The sequence below is a fragment of the Camelus dromedarius genome, chromosome 5 (assembly GCF_036321535.1).
Source record: "Camelus dromedarius isolate mCamDro1 chromosome 5, mCamDro1.pat, whole genome shotgun sequence".
NCBI classification, from domain to species: Eukaryota; Metazoa; Chordata; class Mammalia; order Artiodactyla; family Camelidae; genus Camelus; species Camelus dromedarius.
Genome location: NC_087440.1, coordinates 92,766,249 through 92,792,080, shown reverse-complemented (window position 1 = coordinate 92,792,080; position 25,832 = coordinate 92,766,249). Strand labels below are relative to the sequence as shown.

Sequence of the window (25,832 nt, the reverse complement as noted above, 5' to 3'; positions counted from 1 at the left end):
ACAACTACACCCACTAATGATACAAAGCCCACAGCTTCCCTCCAACCACCCTGAGTCCTGTCTTCTCCATTTCTCAGGTTTCCCATATCTGTTGGCCCCTCCACCTCTGTGACCACCAGCCTCATCCAAACCACCGTCGTTTCCCGCCTGGACTTGCGCAATAGCTCCCTGACGGATGTCCCACACCTGCTCCTGCTTCTCCCCATGCGTTCTGCACAACAGCAGACAGTGCTGGCTTTTCAAAACCTGCCCAGTAGGCTTCCGTCCTTGCTTCAGGGCTCCCGGCAGCTTCTGCTGCATTCTCAGCGACATGATGAGCCACCGGCCTGGCCGGGCTCTGCTGGGCTCCACCGCCCTCACCCCCAGGCCTCTCTCCAGCCTAAGGAGCTCAGCTCCTCCAGCAGAAGCCCCCTCTCCCCCACCACGTCCCCCAGACCCCTTGACTCACGAGGCCCTTCTCATGTCCCAGGCATCAGTGTAAGTCTCAGGGTCAACAGAGAAATACAAAGTGAATGAACATTCATACTGAACACCTTTTACACAGTCGGGTAGTTTTCTTTGACTCCTAATCAACTCAGACCTTTCCCATCATCTAGGTCAATAAAATGTTGACGAAAATACTCTGGACAAAAACAGTTTCCTTCTTAGTCCTAAACACATGAACTCATCCTTTTTTCACATTAATGACGATAAAAGAGAATCTCACTCTAAGAAGAGACTCAGAATTCAGACTTACAAATCAGGTGCTGAGTATTTGCTTTACAGAACAGTCACTAAAATGCTTCTTTAAATAGTAAGCTCCCCTACGTTATTTTTAACGAGTATACTTTATTATTCCAATTTATATAAAAACTTTCCAAAACAGAAGTAATAACCAGAGGTCACCAAGATGAAGAACAAGAGCGACCCCCCACAGCAATGAGACGCCGCGTCGCGTTGCCCGCGTCGCCGTCGCCCCCGCCACACTGACAGCCGCCGAGACGCCCCTGGCTGCCCACATGTGGCAACACCGGCCCTGCAGCAAGGACCGTCCTGAAAGCCTCAGCCTTGACCTGACCCAATCCAACCTGGGGCTGCCATTCTCTGCTCAGCTGCTCAGAGTCTGAACTCAGTAAAGCAACCACAGCACTAGGCTTAATTCTCTTCGAGGAATCCTACGTACCGATGTGAACCTGAGAGTCACTGAGAACGTGGATTTTTACCTCCTTTATAAAGCATATTTATGACTGCAACACTCATGGCTGGAACAAAAGCAAGCACACTCCACACAGTGTGCAGCCAAGGGCAGACGGCCACGCTGAAACAGCGCGCAGGGGAGCTGCAGCTGGCACAAGCTGACGGCTGCGACGCTCAGGAGGACTCACGGCTCCAGACAATGATGTTTAAAGTTGTTAAAGCAAAAGGGGAGCCTCTCCTGCAAGCTAATATTCCAGAACTCTTCACACGAGCCACACAAGGAAACACACTTCCTCAGAAGTTAAATGGTAGTCAGTCTGAAACTCGCATGTGAAGGAAGCACTGTTCAATGCTTTGTAGCCAATGTGCACGGCGCTCACGTGCCAAGCGTGAGAAGTCTAACGAGGCTCCCCGCCTGCCCAGGCCACCCTGGCGACGCTCCGACGCCCGCGCTAGCCCTGGGCGCCGGCCCCTGTGGTCACCACGCAGACACCTCTCCCTGCACCCCTCGACCACCAGCGACCTCGGAGGTGCACGCCTGGCCCCCGCTGCCACCGCCTTCCTCCTGAACCACCTTGGCTGTCGGACTGCCGCCCACCGGGACAGGACGGCCACAGCACCAGAGACGGGCTGACACCACCGATGCGGTGGCCAGCAGCCAGGTCCAGCGGGGCGCCCGGGCAGCAGCAGGGAGGCCACGGCTCAAAGGACACCCCTTTCTGCGAGCACACCCAGGACACTGACAGGCCCCAGGCCCGGTCCACACTGGGGAGCCACAGGAGGCCACACGCCCAGATCAAATGCCTCTCTCATCTACTCATCTCAAAAATGGTAGCTCCTGATTCCACAGGAGCGACAAAACTCACACAACTAACCAGACGCAGAGTATGGATGAAAACCCACCCCCAGGCCCTGTCTGCCTTTCCTGATGATCCCCGCGCTGGGCCTGAGGACTCAGAGAAACTACTCTCATGGACGTTGTCATATAAACTGTCCCGTTTTGGCTCATTCAAACTAAATGAGACAGAATGAATACAAAGTATCAGTTATGTGCAAAGCACTGCGTACTGTTGATATAAGCCTATTAAACTTACTTTTTTCTAGAAAGATACTATTTTAAATTTAAGTATTTCTTGAGTGTCTACCACCTAACCACCTGCACTTTGGAGATTTAAAAATAATATACTGTATTAGTCACAACCTCAAGAAGCTTATATTTAAAAGAAAAGCACCGAAGCAGGAGTTCGGTCCAGCTGGAGACGAGAAGGCCGTCAGAGCAGCCAGAGGGGAAAGCGCAGGTTTACGCCCTCCATCCTCCAGGTCCCACCCTCCACGAGGAGAGGGGGCCACAGCGGAGGACGGGGTGAGCACCCCACACCCCTCCTGTGCACAGAGGCCTCACTCAGTACGGCCAAGGTCACTTCCGTCTTGCCCACCAGGACGTGGGCTCCTAACGGCCGCACGTGACCTCCTTCCCTGCCCCGACCCCCATGCCAAAGCCCATCAGGCCTTCGGCCGCAGTGAGTGCTCTGCACACCCTGCTGCTGAGATCAGAGCCCTGCGGAGCCGTGGCCTCCAAGGCAGGCGCTCCCGGAGCTCACGCTGCCACGCGGCCCTCCCCACCAAGGTGTCTGGAGGCCCCGTGAGATCCTGGCGCCAAGGGGAGCTGCCAACGCTTGCAGTTTGTCTTCCCACCTCACGGCCACCACCGTAAAGTGCACTCACATCTATGGCCCACTGACCATGGGGTGTCCATCACCACGTGCTGACCCTGAGCCTTAATTCTGCCTCCAGTTTCACCGCTCCTGCCCCACTTTAACTCACACTCCCAAGAGAACCCTGGTAAGCTCTCTGAGCCTCTTTCTAAGTCCAAGTGCAGCTCTGGGAAGGAAGTAAAGCCTCCTGGAGGCACACGAAGCACAGGAAAGGGCCAGCAGCTGATGCAGTGGACGCCGCGGGCACTTCCCCTCCAAGGTCGGGGGGCGCCGGGTCCTCCCCCACCGAGCGGGTGAGCGCGCCATACCTTAGCTCCATCACTGGCGTGAACAGCATGCTGAGGAGGGCCAGGAGGCCGGGGATGTGCGGCATCAGGGAGGTCTCCCTCAGCAGCATCGTGGACCCTGTCACATAGGCACCAGGAGAGCAGCGTCAGGGGCGCGACATCCCCACCTGGCCAGCACCGCCCCCCTCAGGCAGCCCTTCCCGCATGGACATGTCCCCCAAGATGCCAGGCAGCACAGCGCTCCCCGGTGCAGCCGCAGCGCCCTGAGAGGGACCCTGTGCCTCGGCTCGCGGTCTGGCCCCTCGCCCGCTGGGACGGGCTCTGTTGGGTTACTCGTCTCCCTTTCTTCCCCTAGGCCATTGGGTCTGTCCCAGGACCAGGAACTTGGGCCCGTGTCCTCCGCAGGCAAGCACGACGAACGAGCGCGTGGCCAAGGCACCACTTTACGCGTCCCTGCACGCCAGGACCGGGGGCAGTGCCCATCCCTCAAGCCTGCATCGCCACACAGTTGGGAAACGGTCTATAACACAGCATGCACACGTACAGTGGCTCTCTGATCCCAGGACAAACTGCTCCCATGCCTGGGGCCCCGGGAGGAGGAGCAGAGCCAAGGCCAGGAGCAGGCGGCCTCCACTCACCCGTGGCGTTGACCGACAGGGAGGCTGCGACCAGCACTCTCTGGTGTTCTTCAGGGCTGTCGCTGACGACGACAGAGTTGATGCTCTCCTTCTCGATCCACACACACCTGAGAGGAAGTTGTGGGGAGGCAGCGGGTCGCCCACCGACCAGGCAGTGCATGTGCCAGACCCACAGGCGGCCAAGTACGCAACCACAGGTGCCACCCGCACTGTCCCGGGCCCCTACCCTGCAGGGCCGCCGCCTACCCCCGGCCAGGCTATCCAGGTCCGTCCAGAGGAATCGCGGCTTGGCCCACCCCACCTCCTCTTCCACACTCCCAGAGGCCCAGGCTCGGGCACCCGCCGCTCTGGCTCTTCCCTGCCATCCACTCCCGCCACCCCCGCTCCAGCACCAGCCTGATGATTCCACACCCGGAGCTCCTGCCACGGACTCAGCACAGCCCATGCCACCCCAATGGACTACAGCAGTGACTGGCCTCAGAGGAACACTCCCACCCAGAGAGCCTTCTGCTCCAAATCCAATGCATTCTCCAGGCTGGGGCTCTGCAAACTTAAAAGTGCATGTGGACCACCCACAGCTCTCTTCCAAAGGTGGGTGGGGCCTGGCCCCCGCACTCCTGACCAGCTCAGGACGCCCACGCCGCCGGTCCTGGAGGCGACTCTGAGAAGCCAGGTTTCCCCTCGCAGCCCGAGTGATCATTTCAAAACACACACAATTAGGCTTCCCGCCTGTCTGAGGATGGAGTCCAGTGCATCTCAGGAGGACGTGGCTTGTAGGCTCCCCCTGCAGTGCCCCTCCCCACCGAGTCTCCACCCCTGCACGACTCAAGAGGAGCAGACTCTTAAAGCAAGGCCTGCACGCCTGCTGCTGGAACCACCACCCCCCCAAGCCTTCCCGGCACCGCCGGACACCTGTGCCAGCTCGAACTCCTCTGCGTGCCTCAGGCCTCACATTTCTCTGAAAACCTCGAGGGCCTCCCAAGAGTGGTGAGGGGCTGCCCTTGGACACCTTCAGGGTGCCCTGCGGCCCGGTCCAGACCCTCATCAACTGCTCTTGGAATAGCTGGTTTTCTTTTCTGAACCACTGCCCACTGGACCCGTAACCTGGGGAGGACACCAGCTGTGTTTTGTTCTCCACTGTTCTCCCCAAACTGTTCCCAGGACACAGCAGGCACTCACAGATTTCCTAAATGAGTAACAATTCTAAAAGAAACAGGAAAAATGAGGGCTCAACACGTCCTACACAAAATGGCTTTCAGGTAAGGAAGAAAGGCAATCTCAGATCTGGAGCTAATGGAGAAGTTGGAAGGAGTCAGAAAAAGTAACACGTTTCTACAGGTTAGAGATAAAGAAGATTGATTTCTAATGAGCTCTGTAAACAGAAAAGCAGAGAAAAAAATTTTTCACAGGAAACAAGTAATGATCATACCTGAACTTGGATATTCTGGTCAGACTATGACACTTCAGTTCATAAGGGTTAAACGGCCCATGAAGTATCGCCTGTACACATAAATACACAGAATGTTACCAATAAGTGAAATATCATTTAACACACATTTTAAAAATCCAAAAGTCAGCTCATGGTTTAAAAAGGAAAAAGCTTCACCTCAGTCATAACATCTGTAAGATTCAGAGGGGGAAACGCCTTAAAGAAGGTTATTTTCTGGGATGCAACAGACCTCTTCAACGGTTTCACTAACATTCCTCAAAATACATACTTAACAAGGCCTTTGGTCACATAAGGAAACCGTGCCCAGTGCTTTAGAAAAGCTGCTGCCTTCTCACTGCAGCACGTCAGCCCAGCGAAATCAGCAGGCCTAAGACAGCACAGCAAGAGGCGGGGCAGCAACAGCAATGTCCCCGGGGAGGGGACATTCCAGCCAGCCCTCTCCTCCAAACAGCGCAGGCAGCCCCGCCTCCAGCGCCACTGCGGGAGGGGCCGGAGCACCCCCACGGGCTGAGCTGAGCACTGACACTGCTTCCCAAACCCCACACTGCGCTGCCTTCCATCTGATAAACAATCACTGGCCGCCTCTGGAAAGGCTGGTTTAAAAGAAGAACTAGTCAAAGCATTTCTCTACACTAGACCCTGGGTTTTTCTCTTATCAATACAGGCTCCATTGTGAGAAAAGCAACAGCGTTAACCCCCAGGAGAGACAGAAACACCGTGTATGACCAGTGATGGCTCAGCTTATAAACGTAGCACAATTACACGTTTTTAAGTTCTAAAACGACTCCTGAATTACCTTGCAGTTCGGGTGACCCAGTTTGTTGGAAGAAAAGCTCTCTAACAGAACCCGGAGCAGATACTTTTCATCATCTTTTACCGGGGATGGCACAGACCTGTCTGTCACGCTCTCTACTGATTTGGAAAAGAGACCCTTGAGAACTTCATGGTTTTGCTGAACAAAATAAGAAAAGTTCATTTTGCTGAAAGAAAAAACTGTATTAAGAGCACTTCATTTCAAACTACTCAAAGTATTTCGCAGGCATAACCTTATTCTTGGGTGAGCTTTAGGTCATTAAGGTGTCAAAAGACAATTTTATCAAGTACATTAAGAACATTTTAAAACCTAAACAAAAAAAGTAAGACAGGATTCATTGAAGGCTCAATTCATTAGCCTTTTTACCTTTCAGCCATCAGAGAACTGTGACAAAAACAATTTTTTCGTATATAAAACTTCAGTTTCACACTGGGAATATTACCAGGGTCCCCAGAAGTGTTCTCCAACATGGAAACACAAACCCAGCCAGCTCTCTAGGGACGTTTTTTCTGCCTGCCTGTCCCTTCCCCAACTCAGCCCCAACTCCTCTGCAGAAATTACAGAAGGAAAACTGTCTTCAACATAAGCCTCAAAGTGGCATCTCTGAAAACTTCAGATCAAGAAAAATAGCTTCAGAACTGACTTTGGAAGAAACAGTTGAACATAGTGAAATGTCTGAAATACATGAAACATTTTATTAATTATTTCATTAGGGAGATAAATCTTGGAATCCATTAAAAAAAAACCCTCCAACAGAGAACGTTTTCACATCTAATTTTCATTCCAAGAAGAAAGACAACAGATAACAGCTTCAGAATAGAAAACCAACAACAAAAAAACACCCAGCCAGGTAATCTGGTCTCAAAGAAACCTAATGTTTAAAATGGTACTGATGGTAACACACGGTTACCAGACACTGCGTTCATCCTCCGGCTCTCTGCACCCCCTCACACACGCTCCAACAGGGCGAAGTGCATACCTTGGACGCATAGGGCTCCTCGGCCAGCTCGGCGTGGCCCTCAGTGACCAGGACGTCTCGGATGTTGACGGCATCCTGGACCCCCGAGCAGCGGTACACGTCCACATGCAGGACGCTGTGCACAACAGAGAAGACCTTCACCAGGAGGGCGCAGCCGCTGACCAGGGAGGCAAACCGCTGGCTGGCCCCGCTGCTCCAGGGCTCGCCACACACCAGAGACCTTGCGGATGGGCGCATTTTGCAAATCTTAAATTCCAGGGCCTACGGGACAGAAGCGCACGGCTGAGCCAGTCCTGTAAACGAGTGGAATGCTCAGCCACACGCCACTGACAAGTGCCCCTGGCCCAGGTGTCTTCACCACTGATCTCATAAATGTCCTACCAAAAACAATTTGGGGGTTAGGGAAGACTTTATAGGTAAAAAAACTCAGTTTTGCTTTTCAACATCAACAAAACAACTTCTACACCTCTCCATACTGGCAGAAGGTGCATGTGTGAGCGTCTCCAGCCCGCCTTAACTGTCTGCTTTCAACATAAACCTTAGACACAGCATTAGAAAATACCACTGAATTAAAACAACTACTTTTTACTAAGTTTAAAACCCTCTATATATTTAAACTCATTACAAAAGAAGAATTGGGAAAAAAAAAAAAACCTACAGCAGTGTTTTTGGAAAAAAGCAGAAACCAAACCTGGCGAGTGTGACAGAGCGAGTCCTCCCTGCCGGCGGCCTCAGCCTGAGCTGAGGGCGAGGCTGCGGGCCACACGGCCGTGGCCACCCCCCCACCCCACCCCCACCTCCCTGCTCACACCCCGGGAGCCGCTCCATCTCACCTGAAACGGCAGCTCCAGAAACTGACAGGGCATCTCCATCAGGAGATGCAGAGCGACGTGAGCCCGGTTGCCGTAGTCCACGAAGAAGACCTGGAAGAGGAGGGCGCACACCCCACAGCCCCGTCAGCCCCGCTGCGGCGCCACCACCACGGGATTCGCAGCGACTGGGGCTTAAGTCCTCCCGTCACTCAGAGAAACAACTTTCCCACCAGACTATGTTTAATTCCCATTTAAAATCAGAAAAGGCTTCCAGCCAACTGCTGTAGGTTTCTCTCATTTCCCTTTGACTGATTTGTGACAGAAGAACATACCTCAGCGGAATCTCCAGAAACATAAAGGATCTGCGCTCTGAAGTAGCTTTCTTTATCAAAATCAGCGAAAGGAGCCAGACAGACCAAGTCCGGGTGCGGGTGGACGGCCAAGGGCAGCAACTTCAGGCAGTTTATTTCAGCAGTGAGCTTCTTGAGAATCTCGGAGTTCTTTTCGTCAATCCTATATCCCCAAAAGTGCCCCACTTCAACCACCTAAAAAGGAGGAGGAGGAGCACAGGTGAAACCTAGAAAGCTCAATTGCAGGGCTGACGTCCAGCTACCGCACTCGCAACTCCAGTCCTGGGAACCTAAGTGTTCTACAGGCTTCTAGGAGGTGCCCACTAGGAAGAAAGGGGTTTCTGGCTCAGGTGAGGCGAGGAAGTGTGTACTACATCCCCTCCTGGAGGTGCAAGACTCGCTCACACACACAAGCACTGAAGGCTCTGAGGGGCGTGTAAGAAAGAACTGCTCTGTCTCCGAGCAGCCCCACGGGCTGGCAGGCGCCCTCCAGGGTGGCGAGGGCTGGGTGTGAACGCACAGCCCAGGGGACGAGCAGCGGAGGAACGGGAGAGAGGACGTTCCATCCAAAAGGACCCCGCTGGGGAGCGCCCCGCCCCGCGGCCACGGGACGGCAAGAGCCCACCCCACCAGCATCCGGCAATCGCCTGGAATCCAGGTTTCTCCATGAAGTCTCCCAACAAAGGGCAGCCACGGGCTCACCAGGAGACGCGATGCATTTTAACTGGGATTTTACTATGAATAAGCAGAAACCATACCTGACAGACAGCAGCGCCAGGGCTAGCTTTGTTGTTATACTTTGAACTACACAAATATCATGAGGCCAATTAAGATTTTCACACCTATCTTGTCACTTAAACTGATTTTTTTTAGCAGTTTAAACGTACTAACATTTTAAAGATTAAACTTTGATTCTAGAATACGCATCTGTCCTTCATTTTGTGTTACAGCCACATTTCCGTTTAACAAATACTGCAATTCAAGCTCACCAGGTGCGAACAACCCGGGTCTGACCTGCCAGGGCGCCCTTACAGGGACGCTTTCCAACAGTGAGCACCACAGCGCAACAGTGAGCCCGGCCCGTGGGTGTTCGAATCCAAGGGCACAGAGGGACCACAGAGCGGGCCAACTCTAAGCCATCCAGGAATTCACCCCCACGCTGCTCAAGGGTCAAGTGCAGACGGTGCCGCACTCAGGCTGCATGTGTCCACAGTCCAGTATGTCACGTGCACAGCGTGCCAGGCCTGCATTAAGAAGACAGAGAAGCTCCAGTGACTGGGTCCCACCATTCTCACCTCTGTGACATCGATTGTTAAAAGGAGATCTGTGACCATCTGGGATCCGTCCAGCGTGTTGAAGGAGACTTGCATGGGATCTACCGTCTGCTTCTGGAAGTCCACATTCACCCTATTAATACAGTTTTTTTAAAAAGCAATCGAGTGTTACAAAGAAAACATGTTTACACATGCAGTTACTGCCTGAACTATTCTACTGTTCCTACAAGAAAAGAACATTTTAATAAAATACCTAACGCCAGAGATGTCAAATTTGATTTTGTCTCAAATGTGAGTTTCTGCAGCTTCCTGAGCCCCCCGGGGGTGGGCTGCACCCAGCAGTTACCTACCATCCTTCAGGAGTATATTCTAAAGGTCCAGACTCTGATGAAATATCTTCCAAGGATATAAATTCTGAATCTGGGACCTGCAGTGTCTCCTAGCTTGTGGTGTCGAGGTGAGTGACTCTGAACTTCAGAAAGCCACAAGAGTCCACGCCCGTGTAATGTTGTTAGAAGACACACACAAGATTTTCTAATGAACCCAAGAAATACCATTTCTCCCTTAAAGCAATAATATAGTAGATGCTTAAATTTTGGGAGATGAAACATAAATTTGACAAAAATTTATTTCCTAGTAACTTTATTCTTAAATGAAGAGGAGGAATTATAAGAAATGCTGGTCCACCTCTCCTCCTCATCTTCAGATCCACTTGTTAAATAGGAGTGACTGAGGCAAAACCACCCAGCAGGGCAGGTCTACTCTGTGTTACAGCCTGAACCCACGGAACTCTCCAGCTCTCCGAAGCAGAACATCCCACGCTGGATGAAACTGAATGAACCTCCTTCCCTTCCTCACCAATGCCTCAAGCTCCTGTCACATTCCTCATAGGGTTAAAAAGGCTGCAAACCAGAAATGGTACTTGAGAATTCCTGCAGACAGTACTGTGAGAACACACTACAACACAGAATGCTGACTTTAATTTGGTCCCAGAGGAGAAACCTGCAAGCGAGGTTCCAGGTCCCATGTCCATGGCAGCTGCCCAGCAGGGAGGCCACTGCTCTGGGCAGCTCTCCCTCCTGCACCAAGCAGGTGAAGGGAGAGACCCTGCCCAACAAGGAAGGGAGGCTCGTGAGGGAAGCATCTCCACTCTGCCCCACTGTCGGCTCTGCTAAGGACAAGAAATATTCCACTTTGCTTAAAAAGAGAAAACAGTGTATACAGCTACCAAACTCCATCAGAGCGTGCATCTGAAACACGTGCAACTTACTGTGCAGGAGCCACACCACGATAAAGGTGCTTAAAAAGAGAGAAAATTAACAAATATAAGGAGGAAAAAGAAAACTACATTACGTTTAATCCCTGTGGTCTAAACTGAAAATTACATAAACGACTCCACTCAGTCCTCCAAAGAGCCTTGCACAGCAGGCATCACATCTATTATAAACAGGTGAAACCACTGAGGTTCAGAGAGGTCAAGCAATGTGCCCCAGCACACACAGCCAGAAGATGATGACCCCAGGATCTGAAGCAGCGCTGCCCAGGTACAGCGCCAGCGCTTCCAGTGTGAGCTTGAGCAAGGGAGAACAGCTGTTTAGAAATAATATTTGAAAATGTGAGAGCAGGCAGACAGGTCATGCCCGCCTCCCGTCTGAAAATACCTTGTGTTCCTGAGCTTTGACACCGCCCCTCCGAGCACCTTCCCTTCAATGTCCTCTGCAGAGTGAACGCTGAGTTCAAGGGAGACTTTGAGCTGAGACATCTTAATTGCCATGTACACCGCGAGGAGAGTTTTAAACCTCTCTGTCGGATTCCGTGAAAACTCCACAAAGGCTCTGCTCCACAAATACAAATGAGAAAAACAAATTTGTCAGGTGTCTGTAAAAAAAGAACTAAGTGCATGTTAGTTTCTCTCAAGACTAGACGGAGATTTTCAGTTACACGTCTCCTCAGAACACCAGCAACGCTTCATTCTGCAGTTAATCAAAAAGTATTCACTTAAGAGGAAATTATTCACTTAAGAGAAACACAAATTACAATGCCGTATCATTAAAGTAAAACCAAGGATCACCCGTATGTATTATGCAGCATCTAATGCAGAATAGAGACTGAGTTCAAATGGAATTTTCAGCTAAGAAACCTGAATCCTCATAATTAGAATACAGTGAGAGATTTGGGAGTTTGTTTTTTTGTAAAGATGCAGACAGAGACACCCACACGACTGAGGAGTTCAGTTACCTCCCCGCCCTCCCTCCAAGAACATCCAGTCTACTACCCAGTGATGCTGATGAGCACCCACCCTTACCATCCCTCCCACATCCCAGGGTCCTACCCCAGCCCCTCTCTGAGGGGAGAATCAAGGACGCATAAGGGTGCCTGCCAGGCATTTCCTGGTATCAAGGAAAAAAGCTTCAAGTTTGCATTTATTTATATGTGAAGGTCAAAACCTCCTGGGTCAAAACATCATACTGACAGACTCACGCCCCTCCCGCTGCTGTCGTGGGACTGTGCCAACCTGACAGACCTGGAAGGGCCCCGAGCTGTGAGGAGCATCAAGTGTGGCCCCAGCGTGAGGGTGGAGTGGCGGTTCAGCCCGTGCCCTGCCCGGCCTGCCCTCTCGGCCCCTGGCCTCCCCTCCTCTGTCCACTGCACGGTCCCAGCCCACCTCCCTCTCAGCCTCCTCCCCCGTACCACAGGAGCCACCACACGCGCTCTCCTCCTGGCCTCCACTTCATTCACTCCCTTCCATTTCTATCCTCTTTCTCCAGAAGGCTTCCAAGTCTCTCTCAGAAGTAATTCCTTTTAAACCCTAGACCTCATTTCCAAGACTCTCATCTTTCCTGAGTATTTCCAACTCAACATGTGGCGGGAGCCAAGCCCGTGACAGCCCCCCACCCCGTGCAGCCCCCTCATCAGTGTGAGGCCAGGCCCTGACCCTCTGCTCTGCTCCCTCCATCCCCACCCCCAGCCCCGCAGCCAGATCACCACCCCCCCACCCCACCCCCGCCACCTCCGGGCACTGCAAACGCCCACCCAGCTCACGCTCGCATCTCACTCCCTCTGGCTGGACGGCTGCTGAGTGGACTGACTCTGATTTCCTCTCCTCATCCTCATTTCCTAAGTTCCACAAGACACAGTTCAGACTGGAACCCTCAGGGGTCTCAACTGCCCATCTAGTCATGTCCATACCAGTCAGCTGGCCACAGACACCATCCAGAAGACAGCGCCTGGGGGGGGGGTGCTCAGTGGAGGAGTGCGCTTAATGTACCGGAGGTCCTGGGTTCAGTCCCCAACACCCCCATTAAAATAAATAAACAAAAGCCTAACCACCTCAACCTCCGCCCCCCCCCAAAAAAGGGACCACGTCTGACCTCCCCCTGTTCAGACTCGACCTGACACAAAACCAGCTCCAGGCAAAGCGGCTTCTGGCTCCTGCCCATGCCCTGCACTTCCCCAAACCACAGCTCTGCACTCCTGGCTCCTGCCTGAGCCCAAGCCAACCCTGCCTGCCCCGCCCGCTCGCCTGCGGCCTCCTCCTCTCCAAAGCCCACCCAAACATCTCCCGAGAGGCACCAAGTGAGCACTTCTGCTCCTACTCTGAGCCTCAGCTAGGTCTTCCGAACACCCGGGCCTCTCCCACGACCCTTCACGACAGGCACCCCCCCCCCAACTCACTGAACCGAAAACTTCCAGACGTCCACACAGGAGCCCTGCTCCGGGGCCCTTCACCTCACACGGGCGCTGCTCTCAGCAGGCCCTGCTTGGTGCCAAGAGGGGCAGGCTTTACTCTTTCAACCACTATTTTATGTCATTTTTGCCTTTAAAATTTGACACACAGGAACTGTTACACCCAGAGGAACACTGTTACACCCTCAAGTGATTGGCATGACATTGGTATTGTGACCATACATCAGAAATCTATGAGGAATCATAGACTTAAAACATCTACAGAGAGAGCCCTGGCGCACACAGACTCCAAGCCTGCAGTGAAGACCAAGGCCAGGGGCTGCCAGGGGCTGCCAGGGGCGAGAGGCCGGATGCCGCCCACCCAGACCAGCCGGGGGAGCAGCCCCATGCCTGCAGCCGGGGCCCCGCACACTCCGGCAGGACCACAGCTGCGAGCCCAGTTTCAAATAGGCAACGTCACACACGTGACCAGGAGTCTGACTGCTGTAACTTGTGGTAGATTATCTGAGCAAACTCGAGACACTGTACGTTTAGTTAAACCTGCAGCAGATGAAAGTACTGAGAAAGGTTCTAATTAGGGTTGTGAATTTGCCACATGAGGCATTCACACACTTACAGAGAAAACCAATACATTAGTCATAGGAACGGAGCTTAAACTGTCTGAAGCAATTAGCCCAAATTTTAGGAGTGAGTATGTTTAACTTGAGTTATTAGACATTAATCAAAGAAAAACTAAGTTTCCTATGTGCTAAATTTACACAGCTTTGTATGTTAAATAAAATTTATAGAACACCAGAAAAATATTTCTAAAAACTTAAAAATCAATTTTAAAACTGTAAACAGCCTTTTCTGTGCACAAACATTCCTTCTTGGAGGTGAAAACTCAAAGCGATTCTCCAAAACACACCGCCCGTCCTCACCTGCCATTAAAATAAGGTCAGGTGTAACTGCAGTTTTTGTCTTCCAAAAATATTCAGACCTCGGAAGTTCTAAGTAACTCTAGGCGGATAAGCTCTCCTGTGGGCACCAGTGACCTGGGGGTAACTCGCTGTGAGACCGGGGACAGACGCACCAGGGACAGCCGCTCTCAGCACCTTGGCGCGCTGCTCAGCCTTCTGGGCATCAGGCCGCTGGCCACACAGCTTAGAACCTGGAGGAGGTCACTTGGTTGCAAGACAAGATAAACTGCTACTGACAACAAGAGAAAGCAGAGCTCCACTGCAAGCATGCCTGCAGCGGCCCTCGGGAAGACCCATGTCCACACGCGCTCACTTTACACAACTGGGCCCATAAACGCGAGGCCCTCACGGTTCTTTCCCGACTGCAGCAGACCGCTAAAGCACGCTACTTACTTCGCGCCATCAAACACGATGGATTTGACTTGGCCGCACTGTCTGAAGAGAGACTGCAGTTGTTTGTAGTAGAGAAACCCATAGGGAGGGATGTGCTTCAGCTGCAAGACACAACAGGGCCTCGGTGAGAGCAGGCGAAGGGCTGGCAGGACAGCTGCCGCGTCCACACAGAGCACGCTGCCTCTCACCATCAGAGGCAGGCTCTAGGGCACCGTGTGTAATGACTGATGACGTCTAGATTATAAGTGAGTTTAATGATAAACACATGTCAAATACTGGCTAATTCTTCCTGTTAAAATAGTTCAAAAGTCCAAAAGAAAAATGAAGACCTGTTTTTTTAACCTAAAAATCATCAAGCTGACTAAACACATCTTTTTAAAACATAATTATTTCTACACAAACAGTAACGGGAACTTAAACTTTCAAGGAAAATACACCACTAGTCAGAGGAGGCAGAATTTCCTCACGCCCAGAGCCAGAGGTAAACTCACACCCCACCTGCCCAGCCGGGGCTGCCCATCTCCGCCGCCCGACGTGCTTCTTCCCCACGGCAGGGAGGCTCGCGTTCCGAGCTCTGGCTCCAGCACGAAACCTGGAGTGCCTGCCCCTGGGACCAGGTCCTACTTATCCCAGGGCCCACACAACTCCAGGAGAGGCAGCGGGTGGACGAAAAACAAGAGCTGTGGACTCAGGCCTGCGTTCAAATCCTGCTTGTCAAGTTTCCTGAGGCAGGTGATGGATGCCTCAGGACTCCCCAGCCGCGTCATCAGCTAAGGATGAAGACAGATCCCCACTCAGAGTCAGCGTGACGCTCAGAGAACAACGAGTCAAAGCCCTTAACAGAGGCCCTCTCAGACGGTAAGGCCAGCTCTGCCACGCACACAGCAGGCATTCTTCTGGCCCCCGGGGGCACGGGGAGCAGCAGGCAGGCACAGCTCCGCAGAGGGGGAGTGTCCCGCGGGGCTCTTCCCCCAGCGCACAGGCCAGGGAGATCAGCCCCAGCGGGGAGAGGAAGCCCACCAGGAGGGCTGGGGCCCCATCATACCTCCTCAATAGCAACCAAAGGCTAATGACCACCTTTTAAATGAAAATCCCCTCCCTTGGTATAAACTGCAAGTTAGCTGCGAGCGCCCAGCGTGAGCTCCAGCTCCCGTCCAGTGCTCTGTCTGCAGTGCTCCGGGAATCCGTGACCCCCGCCCTTTGAACTCCACCTCTTCAGTAACAGTAGCGATGGAAACACTAACAGGAATGAAAATGGAGCATTTACTGTACGCCAGGGACTCTGCTAAGTGCTCTGTGCCCTTTATTAGACGCAGGCCAAGAAGAGTCTGGTTCCCAAACGCTCCACTCCCGCTGTGTCCTGAGGCTGTTCTGTGCTCAGGTTCAAACAGAGGTCCACAGATGTTGGCCCAACAGTCAGCGCCTGTGACTGACCATCAGGTTCTCCCAGAGCATGTGCTAAAAGCACGGGCTACTGAACACTGCTGTCCAGGCCGCACTCTCTAGCTCAGCTGTGCGGCAGGGGCCCTTCAGTCTGAATTCTGAAACAGACCCTCTCCAGGTGGTTCTGTTGGGCACGAATGGGGATTGGAGTGTAAACCACAGCAATGCTGCCAACCAAACTGTCTCCACTTGTGTGAAATGAAGCTGCTGGTTAACTAAACGTCCTTAAATTCATGGAGAAGTCTCTCAAATCCCTCACAATGGCACACGATCGATCAACACCAGGCTAATGAACACATAACATCTTAGGACTTTCTTTCACAACCAGGTCTGCAGAAAGGGAAGCAAGACTGGAAGCAGGAGGTGCGCGTGAAAGGGCGTAACACTCACTTCAGGGGAAGATCCACTCAGTACTCATACAAACAGAGACGAATGAAGAGAGAAAACGCTCCGCATCAGCCACGCTGGAGTGAAGCCCCTGCTAGAAACCGACAGCTCAGCCCCCCGCCCCCCGGGGAGGGCCCACCTACCACAACGGTGGTCTTTGGGTCTTTGCCCGCCAGCTCCCGCACTGCCATCTCTTCGTCAGGCTGCCCAAAAGTGAAGTAATTTGGATAAAAAGCACCTGCCAGCACAACCTGGAAGAGAAACTTATTTTCATGAAGCAACAGAATTATTTTATCATGCTGTCTCACAGACATCCTGATCTCATCCTAGGGTGATTGACATCTATAATGTAAAACATGAGTTTACACGACAAGAAAACTGGACCTTTAACCAGCCAAGCAGAAAGTCACAATGCTGTGGGTCTGCAGATTGCTTTGGGTAGTACGTCCATTTTGATAAAGTTGATTCTTCCAATCCAAGAGCACAAGACATCTTTCCATTTCTTTGTATCATCTTCAGTTTCCTTCATCAATGTTTTACAGGTTTCAGAGTATAGGTAACCTCCTTGGTTAAGCTGATTTCTAGGTATTTTGTTGTTTTTGATGCAATGGAAATGTTTATGCCAGTTACAAAACTGGGTTTTTGAAGGGAAAAAAAGTGAATGAAGGGCCACAAATGGCAAAATATCCATTTTTATGGCTGAGTTGTGTTCCATGACAAATACATGCTGCCTCTTCTTTATCCATTCATCTGTTGACATGCACTTAGGATGTGTTCATATCTTGGCAATTCTAAAGAATGTTGCTTTTAACAGTGGAATGTGTGTATCTTTTTAAATTAATTTTTATTTTGTGGTTGGCTTTATTCCTTGATAACTATGTAAGTTTAAAAAGCTAAAGCTCTAAATGTTCTTAGAAACAATGAACAGTACATACATGTAAATTTTAAAAAATACGTGCAGTATATTGTGTGTATTTACATGCAATATATTGTGCATGTGCAGTCAAATTGTAGCAACTCTACCTAATAAAACTGAAAAATGAAAAAAAAAAGTCACAATGCTGGTTACTCCACCATATCAGAAACCCTTTCCACATGGTCTTTCTTCAAAGGAGCTTGAGCACTTCCCAGCCTGAGGCTGAGGCAACAGCTCAGAGCCCAAGACTAGTCTGCTTTTTCTACCTTCTCCCCGACGTACTTACTTTTATGGGTCAGGCACTTTCCCAAATGTTCAGATAAAATTCCAACTGGGATACTCAGATCTAGTGCAGCAGGCTTGTACCCAATACTCACTTCTAAGAAGCACTTTGCCAAGATCCCTTCTTCAATAAAAATAGACCATTTGAAACATACAGCCATGGAAGACTTCCCCAACCTTAACAACCTGACATCTAGGAAAACACTCCCTTTTCCAGCATCACCCAGTTTACAGTCTCTTCCTAGAACCGGCTCCACACGCCCCGGCCAGAGCACTGGCGCTTCCAGAGCGTGCTTCTCAGAACCCCGAAATCAGCAGCACTGGCCCCTTGTCTACTCTTCCCTCCACACAATCCCTAGAAGGTTACGTCCAAAAGCTAACTGATTATGGCCTCCAAAGGTAAAGCAATTTTTCAGTGTAAAAGAAGAATGACCTAATAATATTAAGAACATTTTTACTTAAAAGCTACATACAGCAGAAGACTCTCTCCCGGAGCAGTGATAAAGTCAGCACTCTTTTAGAAACACTGCTCCAGAGATTAGAGAAAGAAAACCTAAACTAAGCAAGACCAGAGTTTTTCCTGATTCCCAAACACAGTATGAACCTGTAACCTAAAATCTCCTTTGAGGCATGATCTGCATCAGAAAGGGGGAGTACGCACTTCCACCACCATGAGACCTAATGAGAAGAGCCGGGAGACGACGCCAGGGGCCCCAGCGCACCTGCAGGATGAAGCGCTGCTTATAGACATACTCTTGGTCCATGACAGGCCGCCGGGAATCAACATACATGTTGAACTGGGAGATTCTAGTCTTCAGTTCTTCGTACAACTCAGCAACCTACGAAAAACACATGGGAAGTGACATCTCCGAGGCCACACGCTGCTCAGAGCAGCGGCACGGCACGGGGAAGCAGCGGGCCAATGGCCAGAGGCGGCGCCGCAGCCGTCAGCCGTCTCACTAAAGGCTGCTTAGTGAAGAACGGAGTGGACGCTCAGGACCCCAGCAGAAAACACCCGCACACAAAGCTGTGCACGCACGCGCGCGCACACACGAAACCACCGCACGTGCACAGCCATGTGCCTGCAGGCATCAGAAGAACAGGTGGCCACGACCCCAGCCTTGGCTTTCGGTCCTCTAAACACTTCCAGAACTTCTGCCATAAACGTACATGGCTTCTATGATTAAAAACAAAGTAACCAATGGCCAGTCACTCAACCGAAAAGTCCCACCTCGTTTCAATAAAACTCATCTCACACAGAACACATCAAACTTCAAATGCACACTCATAAGAGCACACAACTCCCAATACCTGTGAACTCACCACGAAATTATCTCAATAATTACAAAAAGGAAACTCCTAAAAGCCAGGACCTGCGAGGAGGGAGGAAGCCTAGGGACAGGGGAGGAAGGGCCAGGCCTGTCCACATGGCAGCCCGTGTGTGTCCATGCCACTGACATCCTCCGTGGGCCGTGGCACAGGCGACTTCTCTAATTAAAAACAACTTAAAATCATACCAGGCACCTTCTCTGACCCAGACGCAGTAACACTTTTAAAATTAACAACAAGACAAGACATCTGAAAATATTTCTACCTGCAAACTCAAATCCTCTTCTAAAAAATCTTGAGTCGAGGAGGAAGACGACACTACCACAGCTGTGTTCCGAGCAGGAATAACACTAAGACCCTACATGTCAAACACCAAAGGGGTGTGGCCCCAGCTGTGCTCACAGGAAAACGCAAACCTTTAAATGCTGCTAACCAGAAAGACTGAAATATTAATAAATTAAATTCTCATCTCAGTAAGACTAAAAAAGTAAACCAAGAGACACAGAAGAACTAAATTAATGAAAAAAAGCAAAAAGCAATCAGCTGGAACACCCCCCGTTTCTCCTCCACCCCCAGAGCACCTGCACAGCAAAGCTGGCACACCAAGCCCAGAGTCAGTTCTCTAAACACGCACAGCACACACTAAGCATCTTGCCAACCAACTCAGCAGGCCTGCGGTGCCCACAGCCCGGACGTTCCAAAGAAAGGTCTGGCTCCTGGCAGGTCACCTCCAGGCCCTTGGAACATCCTGCCTCATAGGAGTGTCTCTGTGTACCTGAGGCCCTGGCCACAACCAGCGGCAGGGAGGAGCAGTGTGACTTCTGCATGGTGGGGGCCTTGGCCAGCAGTGACCTCTGGCAGGGCTAACACTAAGGAGGTAACATAAGCCACAGGGCACACCCCATGCCTATATACCCAACCTCCAGAAAACCCTGGACACCGAGGCGGGGGGAGCCTCCCTACAGGCAGTACTTGGTGCCTGGTGTTGCCTGGTGTCACCTGGTGCTGCCCGGGAGACCCCGCCTGGAGAGGACGCTGGCATGCAGTCTCCTCCGGCTCCTCCCCGCACACCCTTTACCCTGGCTGATTCTCATCTGTCTCCTTAGCTATAATAAACCATAACCATGAATGGAACAGCTTTTCTGAATTCTGTGAGCTCTTCTAGTGAATCGCTGGACCCAAGGGTGGTCTCGGGGACCTCCAAACACACAAATCTAATCAGAATCAGAGGACACAACTACATAACATGCAAAATGAGAAAGAAGATGGTAACAATTTTGAAATGGTAAGAGTGTTACCTAAAACTACATGTAATTACATTATATAAAATATGTAATTATATGCAAGTATAAAAATGTTCATCAACTATCATATAAACATAGTAATTGTATTATTAATTATATACACATAAATTCTACTAAAGCTGGAAACAGAAAATGTATTTCTTAAAATACTCATTACTACCCTGTGTGTTACTGGTATCTGATAAACATTTGATAAGTCATCTTCATTTGCATTCATAGAATTCACAACTTACCTCTCTAATTCTCTTGATTTGAATGTAATTTAACCGTCCCCAGTCAAGTTCATCCTTTACATACACAAAAAGGTAATACTCAGTATTAATGTAAAACATTAAAGCTAATTCAGCTACCATAAAACGTGTATCTCAGCTAAAAATATATACCATAGAGAACATATACTACGAAGAAAAATAACACGACCGAGAGGCAGCGTTAGCGAGTGTAGCCACGTTAAGGATACGTCCAGACGTCCAGACGCGGCAAATGTAAATACACTGCCATCAACAGCCGAAGAGCAGAGCCTGACTGCTCTCCCCCGCCCCCAAACCTGCCACAAAACGAAGGCTAACAGAATGAGCTGTTTAAGCCCATCATCTAAAGCCTGGCTGACAACCGCAGCAGAAAAGCTTCAGGTTCTCAGTTTTGAGAGAACACATCTGGGCGCGTGCCCACAGGCACCGGGGGCCGGCAGGGAAGGGGCCCGACGCCCCGGGCCGGCCTGCGGCAGAGGACAGGTTCCCAGGGGCCCCCGCCGTCCGGCCCCACCTCACGACACAGACAGACACAGCCCACCGACCTTTGGGTGCCGCAGCTCTCCTCGCTGTCTGCAAGCCTGCCAAGCCTGAAAATAAACGGCCCACGGGTTCACACACTTCACTGGCTAATTGAATTTTTTAAAAGTTCAATTTCAACACATTCTGACCACAGAAAATTTATGAATTTAATTTTTTTCAGTCAACTTTCATAGTTCTGGACTGTCACCCCATCTACTTCTTCCAACACAGTTTATTTAATATTGGACATTAAAAGCCCTAACAGAGCTTCTGAGAGAAAGCTGCAGTAACAATCTCTGGTGGCTGCTCCGCAGCACAGAGAAAACTTACTTTAAATGCTTCAACAAGTGCGATACAGTCACTCTTACTGTTGCCAGAGAAATTCACTTTGTTCCTATAAACAGATAACAAAGAATGTCATTTGATACCATTAAAACAACAGTGGCTTTTAAAAACATGAATGTTAAATACCTATATCCATCCAGATGCTGCCTAAAAGGCATTGCAAAAAAATTCTTCAACGAAAGAGATGCCGCTAACAAGAGAAAAGACACAGAACGTCAGACGGCAGCGGGGCGCTGCACACCCCGCCTCCAGCTCTCTGCCCCCCACTCACCTATGATAAGACACTCGTCCAGGCACCCAAACACGTGTCCGAGGACGATGAGTTTCCCGAGCTGCTGGCTGACAGGAAGCTGGGCTAACACTCTTCCTAAGAAGGTCAGTTCACCGTCATGGGGGTTCTCATCCTCTCTCTGCCCGCTCACTGCAAGCGCTCCAACCTTTATAGAATCAGTTAGTGCCATCAGCAAGCATCGATTCACTCTTTCTCCTTCAGGCAGGGAGTTTAAAACAGGAAATGAAGACCAAATTTTGGTGAATCAGGTTCTAAAAGACATCTAAGTCAATGTCAGAAAGACTGATACTACCAAAAAGGTTTTAAATTTGTCTTTTGGAAGTTAGAGCACATTGTTTTTAATACCGGGAGGTAACACTCAAGGATATGCCCACAGACGTCTACTTAACTCACAAATGACCATGGCGTGCCCAACACAAAGCCGAAAGCCCGACCACCACACCGCGGTGGGCACTCACAACAAAGTGGACCCACTGTGCACAGAAAAGCTTCCTCATCTTCCCTGAGTGCATTTCATGGACACCCAAGCAGGTGTCGGAGGTATCAGAGGTGCCCCCGAAGTCAAGGACCGGAGGCAGAACATCCACAGCCCTGACCAACAGCAGGGAGACCAGGACGCAGCTCGTGCCCGGGCACAGGTGCCAGTAGCAAGAGAGCAGGGCGTGAGTCAGGTGTGTGGTCAGACTCCAAGGAGCAGAGCGGGGCGTCTAGCACCAGGAGGAGGAGAAGCCAGGATGAGGGTGAAGGGCAGAACTTGAGGGAAGTGAGGAGAAGACTGATGCAGCAACAGCGGAGAACAGGGCTCGCTGGTGCCCACAGCCCATTGCTTCTCAGCAAAGGGGACAGTGATGAGGAGAGAGGTAGGGGAGGAGGCGCCTCAGCAAGACAACAAACAAATTGGTCCAGATGATGCGTGTGAAATCCGGAACCAACAACCAGTCACCACACGTGCTTCCCCAAGCAAACGCTGAGTATTCACAACTGTCAGGATACCTTCAAGAGAGCTGCAGTGCGAGACTTCTGAAATTCACCCTGGAATCTGAGCTTCCCCAGCACGGCCCGGCAGCAGGGTCCTACCTCCTTCAGCAGCAGGATGGTGCGCTCCAGGCCGCTCAGGCTGGGCGGGGATAGGGCCGTGGCCAGCAAGGCTCTCGGTTCACCCATGTCAAGTAACTTCACTTTCAACACTGTGCTTCCCAAGGGACAGCGCTGAAAAGAACACAACTTAAATTCAGAAACAGTAAAATAAGTAAATCACAATGAACCTATTCCCGCGACCAGTACTTTAGAGAGAGAAGCAGGAGAGAGGGAAAGAGAAGAAAGGGAAGGGGGGGCGGGAGGGAGAAAGGGAAGGGAAAGGGTGAGAAGGAGCAGAGGATGCGGGGGAGAGGGACAGAGCCTGAATTACAAAAGGAAAGAGCCCCCTGGGAGCCGCAGATGCCCAAGGCTGGGTTCGTTAGGAAGGAACACAGCTGTGAAGTCCACGGCCAAGGGCCTGGTGCTTAATGAATGGAAGCTGGTACTGCAACTCGAGACGATTCTGGTCAGACTGATTTTTCCAGGATCAAAATTATATGACACCCAAAATTATATCACTTAGACTGCTCAGTAAAACACTGTCTATAAAAAACAAGGGGTGAAGATGCCCAAAGTTTATTACCAACATCTCAGGAATGACATGGTCAGGGATGGAGTTGTCCCAGAACTCCTTGTATACAAGTCTGTAACAGTATCCTTTAGACACTCGTCCGGCACGGCCTTCAAAGGAAAAACATTGGAACTTTGGCATTAATTACTTTAACACAAGCATAAAGATATATTTAAGAATAACCATTAAACATAAAGAAGATCTGTTCTCTTCTGCCAAGCCAGGTCAGTAAACACTTTAGGAGAAGTCATCGTATACACACAGCCGAAGTGCTGACCCCCACTCAGTGGTGTACAGGATAAAACCCGGTGCTGCTTCTAAAGCAAACAACCTGCGCCCAGAATGCAGTGGAAATCCAAACATGCTGAATGCCACACACTTCCTGCAAATGCATGCTGGTTTATACTGGTAAAAATGCAGAGGTCACTAAACAAAAGTGATGAAGTTGGCAAGAGAAGCTGTGGGTTTGTCATGTATGGCCCTGCTCTCTCTCATTTTATTGTGTTTTGGGATAAGGGAGTTTCTGTTCCACAAGCAATATAATCACGAGAGAACATCCGTTCATAGGATGGTCTCTGTGGGCCAGGCCTGGCTTTTAGCTCTCTGTGTGTAATCACTCATCCGACACAAAGCAGCTGTCTTGAAGGACGCATCTACAGAACAGCCAAAACAGTCTTGAAAAAGAACAGAGCTGAGGGAGTCACGCTCCCTGACTTCAGGCTATGCTACAAAGCTACAGTAACCAAAACAGTATGGGACAGGCACAAAAACAGACACATAGACCAATGGAAAAAGGAAGTCCAAAAGTAAACCCACGCACGTATGGTCCATTAATCTACAGCAAAGGAGGCAGGAACACACAGGGGAGAAAAGACAGTCTCTTCAACAAGCAGCGCTGGGAAACTGGACAGCTGCCTATAAAAGACTGAAATTAGAACATTCCCTAACACCGTGTACAAACATAAACTCAAATGGATTAAAGACCTAAACGTAAGACCAGATACTGTAAAACCCCTAGAGGATGACACCAATCACAGCGATATTTTTTTTTGAACCAGCTCCTGAAGTCATGGAAATAAAAGCAAAAATAAACAGATGCGATCTAATTAAACTTAAGAGCTTTTGCACAGCTAAGGACACCATCAACAAAATGAAAAGACAGCCTACAGAATGGGAGAAAATATTTGCAAATGATGTGACCAACAAGGCACGAATTCCCAGAATATACAAACAGCTTAGTATCAAAAAAAATAGTAATGAGCAACACAATCAAAAAATGGGCAGAAGGCCTAAACAGACACCTCTCCAAAGAAGACAGACAGACGGCCAACAGGCACGTGAGAAGACGCTCAGCGTCATAACTGTCAGAGAAGCGCAAATCAAAACTGCAGCGAGGTCCTGCCTCACACCAGCCAGAGCGGCCGTCACCGAAAGTCCACGACGACAGATGCTGGGGAGGGTGTGGAGAAAAGGGAGCCCTCCTGCACTGCTGGCGGGAATGCAAATTGGGGAAGCCACTGTGGAGGACAGTATGGAGTTTCCTTTAAAAACTAAAAATAAACTTACCATGTGATCCAGCAATCTCACTCCTGGGCATATTATCTGGAGGAAAATATAATCCGAAGACACAAGCACCCCAATGTTCACAGCAGCACTATTTACAATAGCCAAGATACAGAAGCAACCTAAATGTCCACTGACAGAGGACTGGATAAAGTAGCTGTGGCATATTTGTACAATGGAATAGTACTCATCAATAAAAAAGATAAAATAATGCCATTTGCAGCAGCATGGATGGACCTGGACATGGTCATTCTAAGTGAAGCAAGCCATAAAGAGGAAGAAAAATACCATATAGCATCACTTACATGTGGGCTCTTAAAAAAAAAGGACACATATGAACTTATCTACAAATCAGAAACAGACTCACAGACATAGAGAACAAACTTATGGTTACCAGGGCATAAAGCGGGTGGGAAGGGATAAATTGGGAGTTCAAAACTTGCACCTACTGGAGAGTGATGGAAATGTTAGCTACCTTGATTGTGGCAGTAGTTTCATGAGTGTCTACATCTATCAAAAGTCATCAAATTGTACATCTATGTGTAGTTTACTGTACAGGAATCATACCATAATAAAGGTGTTTAAAAATTAAAAAATAAAATTTTTAAAATAGTAATAATAAATAAATCATTTTTTAAAAAATGAGAGCAAGTGGAAGGGCAGAGAAGGGCAACCCTCAATAAATACACAGCTTTTAAAAAATGGGGTAGTCCAGGGAGGTGCTTTCCTTCCCCATCTGTGGAGTCTGGACCCCTGCCCTGTCTACCCCCAGGGGTTCCCCTCACCACCAGGAGACCCAGTGGAGAGTCCAGACTTCCATCTCCATCACCTTCTCCCCCACCTTATCTTCAAATGATAGGATTGTTTAAACATAAAAATCCCAAGGTAATGACAAAACCAAAGTCATCTCCTAGAACTAATCAGTGAAATCAGCAAGTCACAGGATATAATGACAACACACAAAACTCAATCGCATTCCTATATACTAGAAACGAACATGTGGACAGCTGAGTTAC

General features: G+C 50.1%; 1 protein-coding gene across 1 annotated transcript in view; it reads right to left on the bottom strand.

Moving 5' to 3' along the window:
• The window catches only part of TDRD9 (tudor domain containing 9), an 84,297-nt gene that overhangs the window by 11,186 nt on the left and 47,279 nt on the right, over nucleotides 1–25,832 (bottom strand). The window contains exons 14-32 of the mRNA XM_031454436.2: nucleotides 23,266–23,363; nucleotides 22,683–22,814; nucleotides 21,585–21,750; nucleotides 21,440–21,503; nucleotides 21,299–21,362; nucleotides 20,992–21,036; nucleotides 20,429–20,482; nucleotides 18,285–18,401; nucleotides 16,508–16,615; nucleotides 14,535–14,635; nucleotides 11,157–11,330; nucleotides 9,517–9,628; nucleotides 8,204–8,416; nucleotides 7,893–7,982; nucleotides 7,060–7,320; nucleotides 6,063–6,218; nucleotides 5,246–5,316; nucleotides 3,817–3,923; nucleotides 3,200–3,296 (exon numbers count right to left, since the gene is read on the bottom strand). Coding sequence (XP_031310296.2) covers nucleotides 3,200–3,296; nucleotides 3,817–3,923; nucleotides 5,246–5,316; nucleotides 6,063–6,218; nucleotides 7,060–7,320; nucleotides 7,893–7,982; nucleotides 8,204–8,416; nucleotides 9,517–9,628; nucleotides 11,157–11,330; nucleotides 14,535–14,635; nucleotides 16,508–16,615; nucleotides 18,285–18,401; nucleotides 20,429–20,482; nucleotides 20,992–21,036; nucleotides 21,299–21,362; nucleotides 21,440–21,503; nucleotides 21,585–21,750; nucleotides 22,683–22,814; nucleotides 23,266–23,363 — 2,230 coding nt within the window. The remainder of the gene's footprint in view (nucleotides 1–3,199; nucleotides 3,297–3,816; nucleotides 3,924–5,245; nucleotides 5,317–6,062; nucleotides 6,219–7,059; nucleotides 7,321–7,892; nucleotides 7,983–8,203; nucleotides 8,417–9,516; nucleotides 9,629–11,156; nucleotides 11,331–14,534; nucleotides 14,636–16,507; nucleotides 16,616–18,284; nucleotides 18,402–20,428; nucleotides 20,483–20,991; nucleotides 21,037–21,298; nucleotides 21,363–21,439; nucleotides 21,504–21,584; nucleotides 21,751–22,682; nucleotides 22,815–23,265; nucleotides 23,364–25,832) is intronic.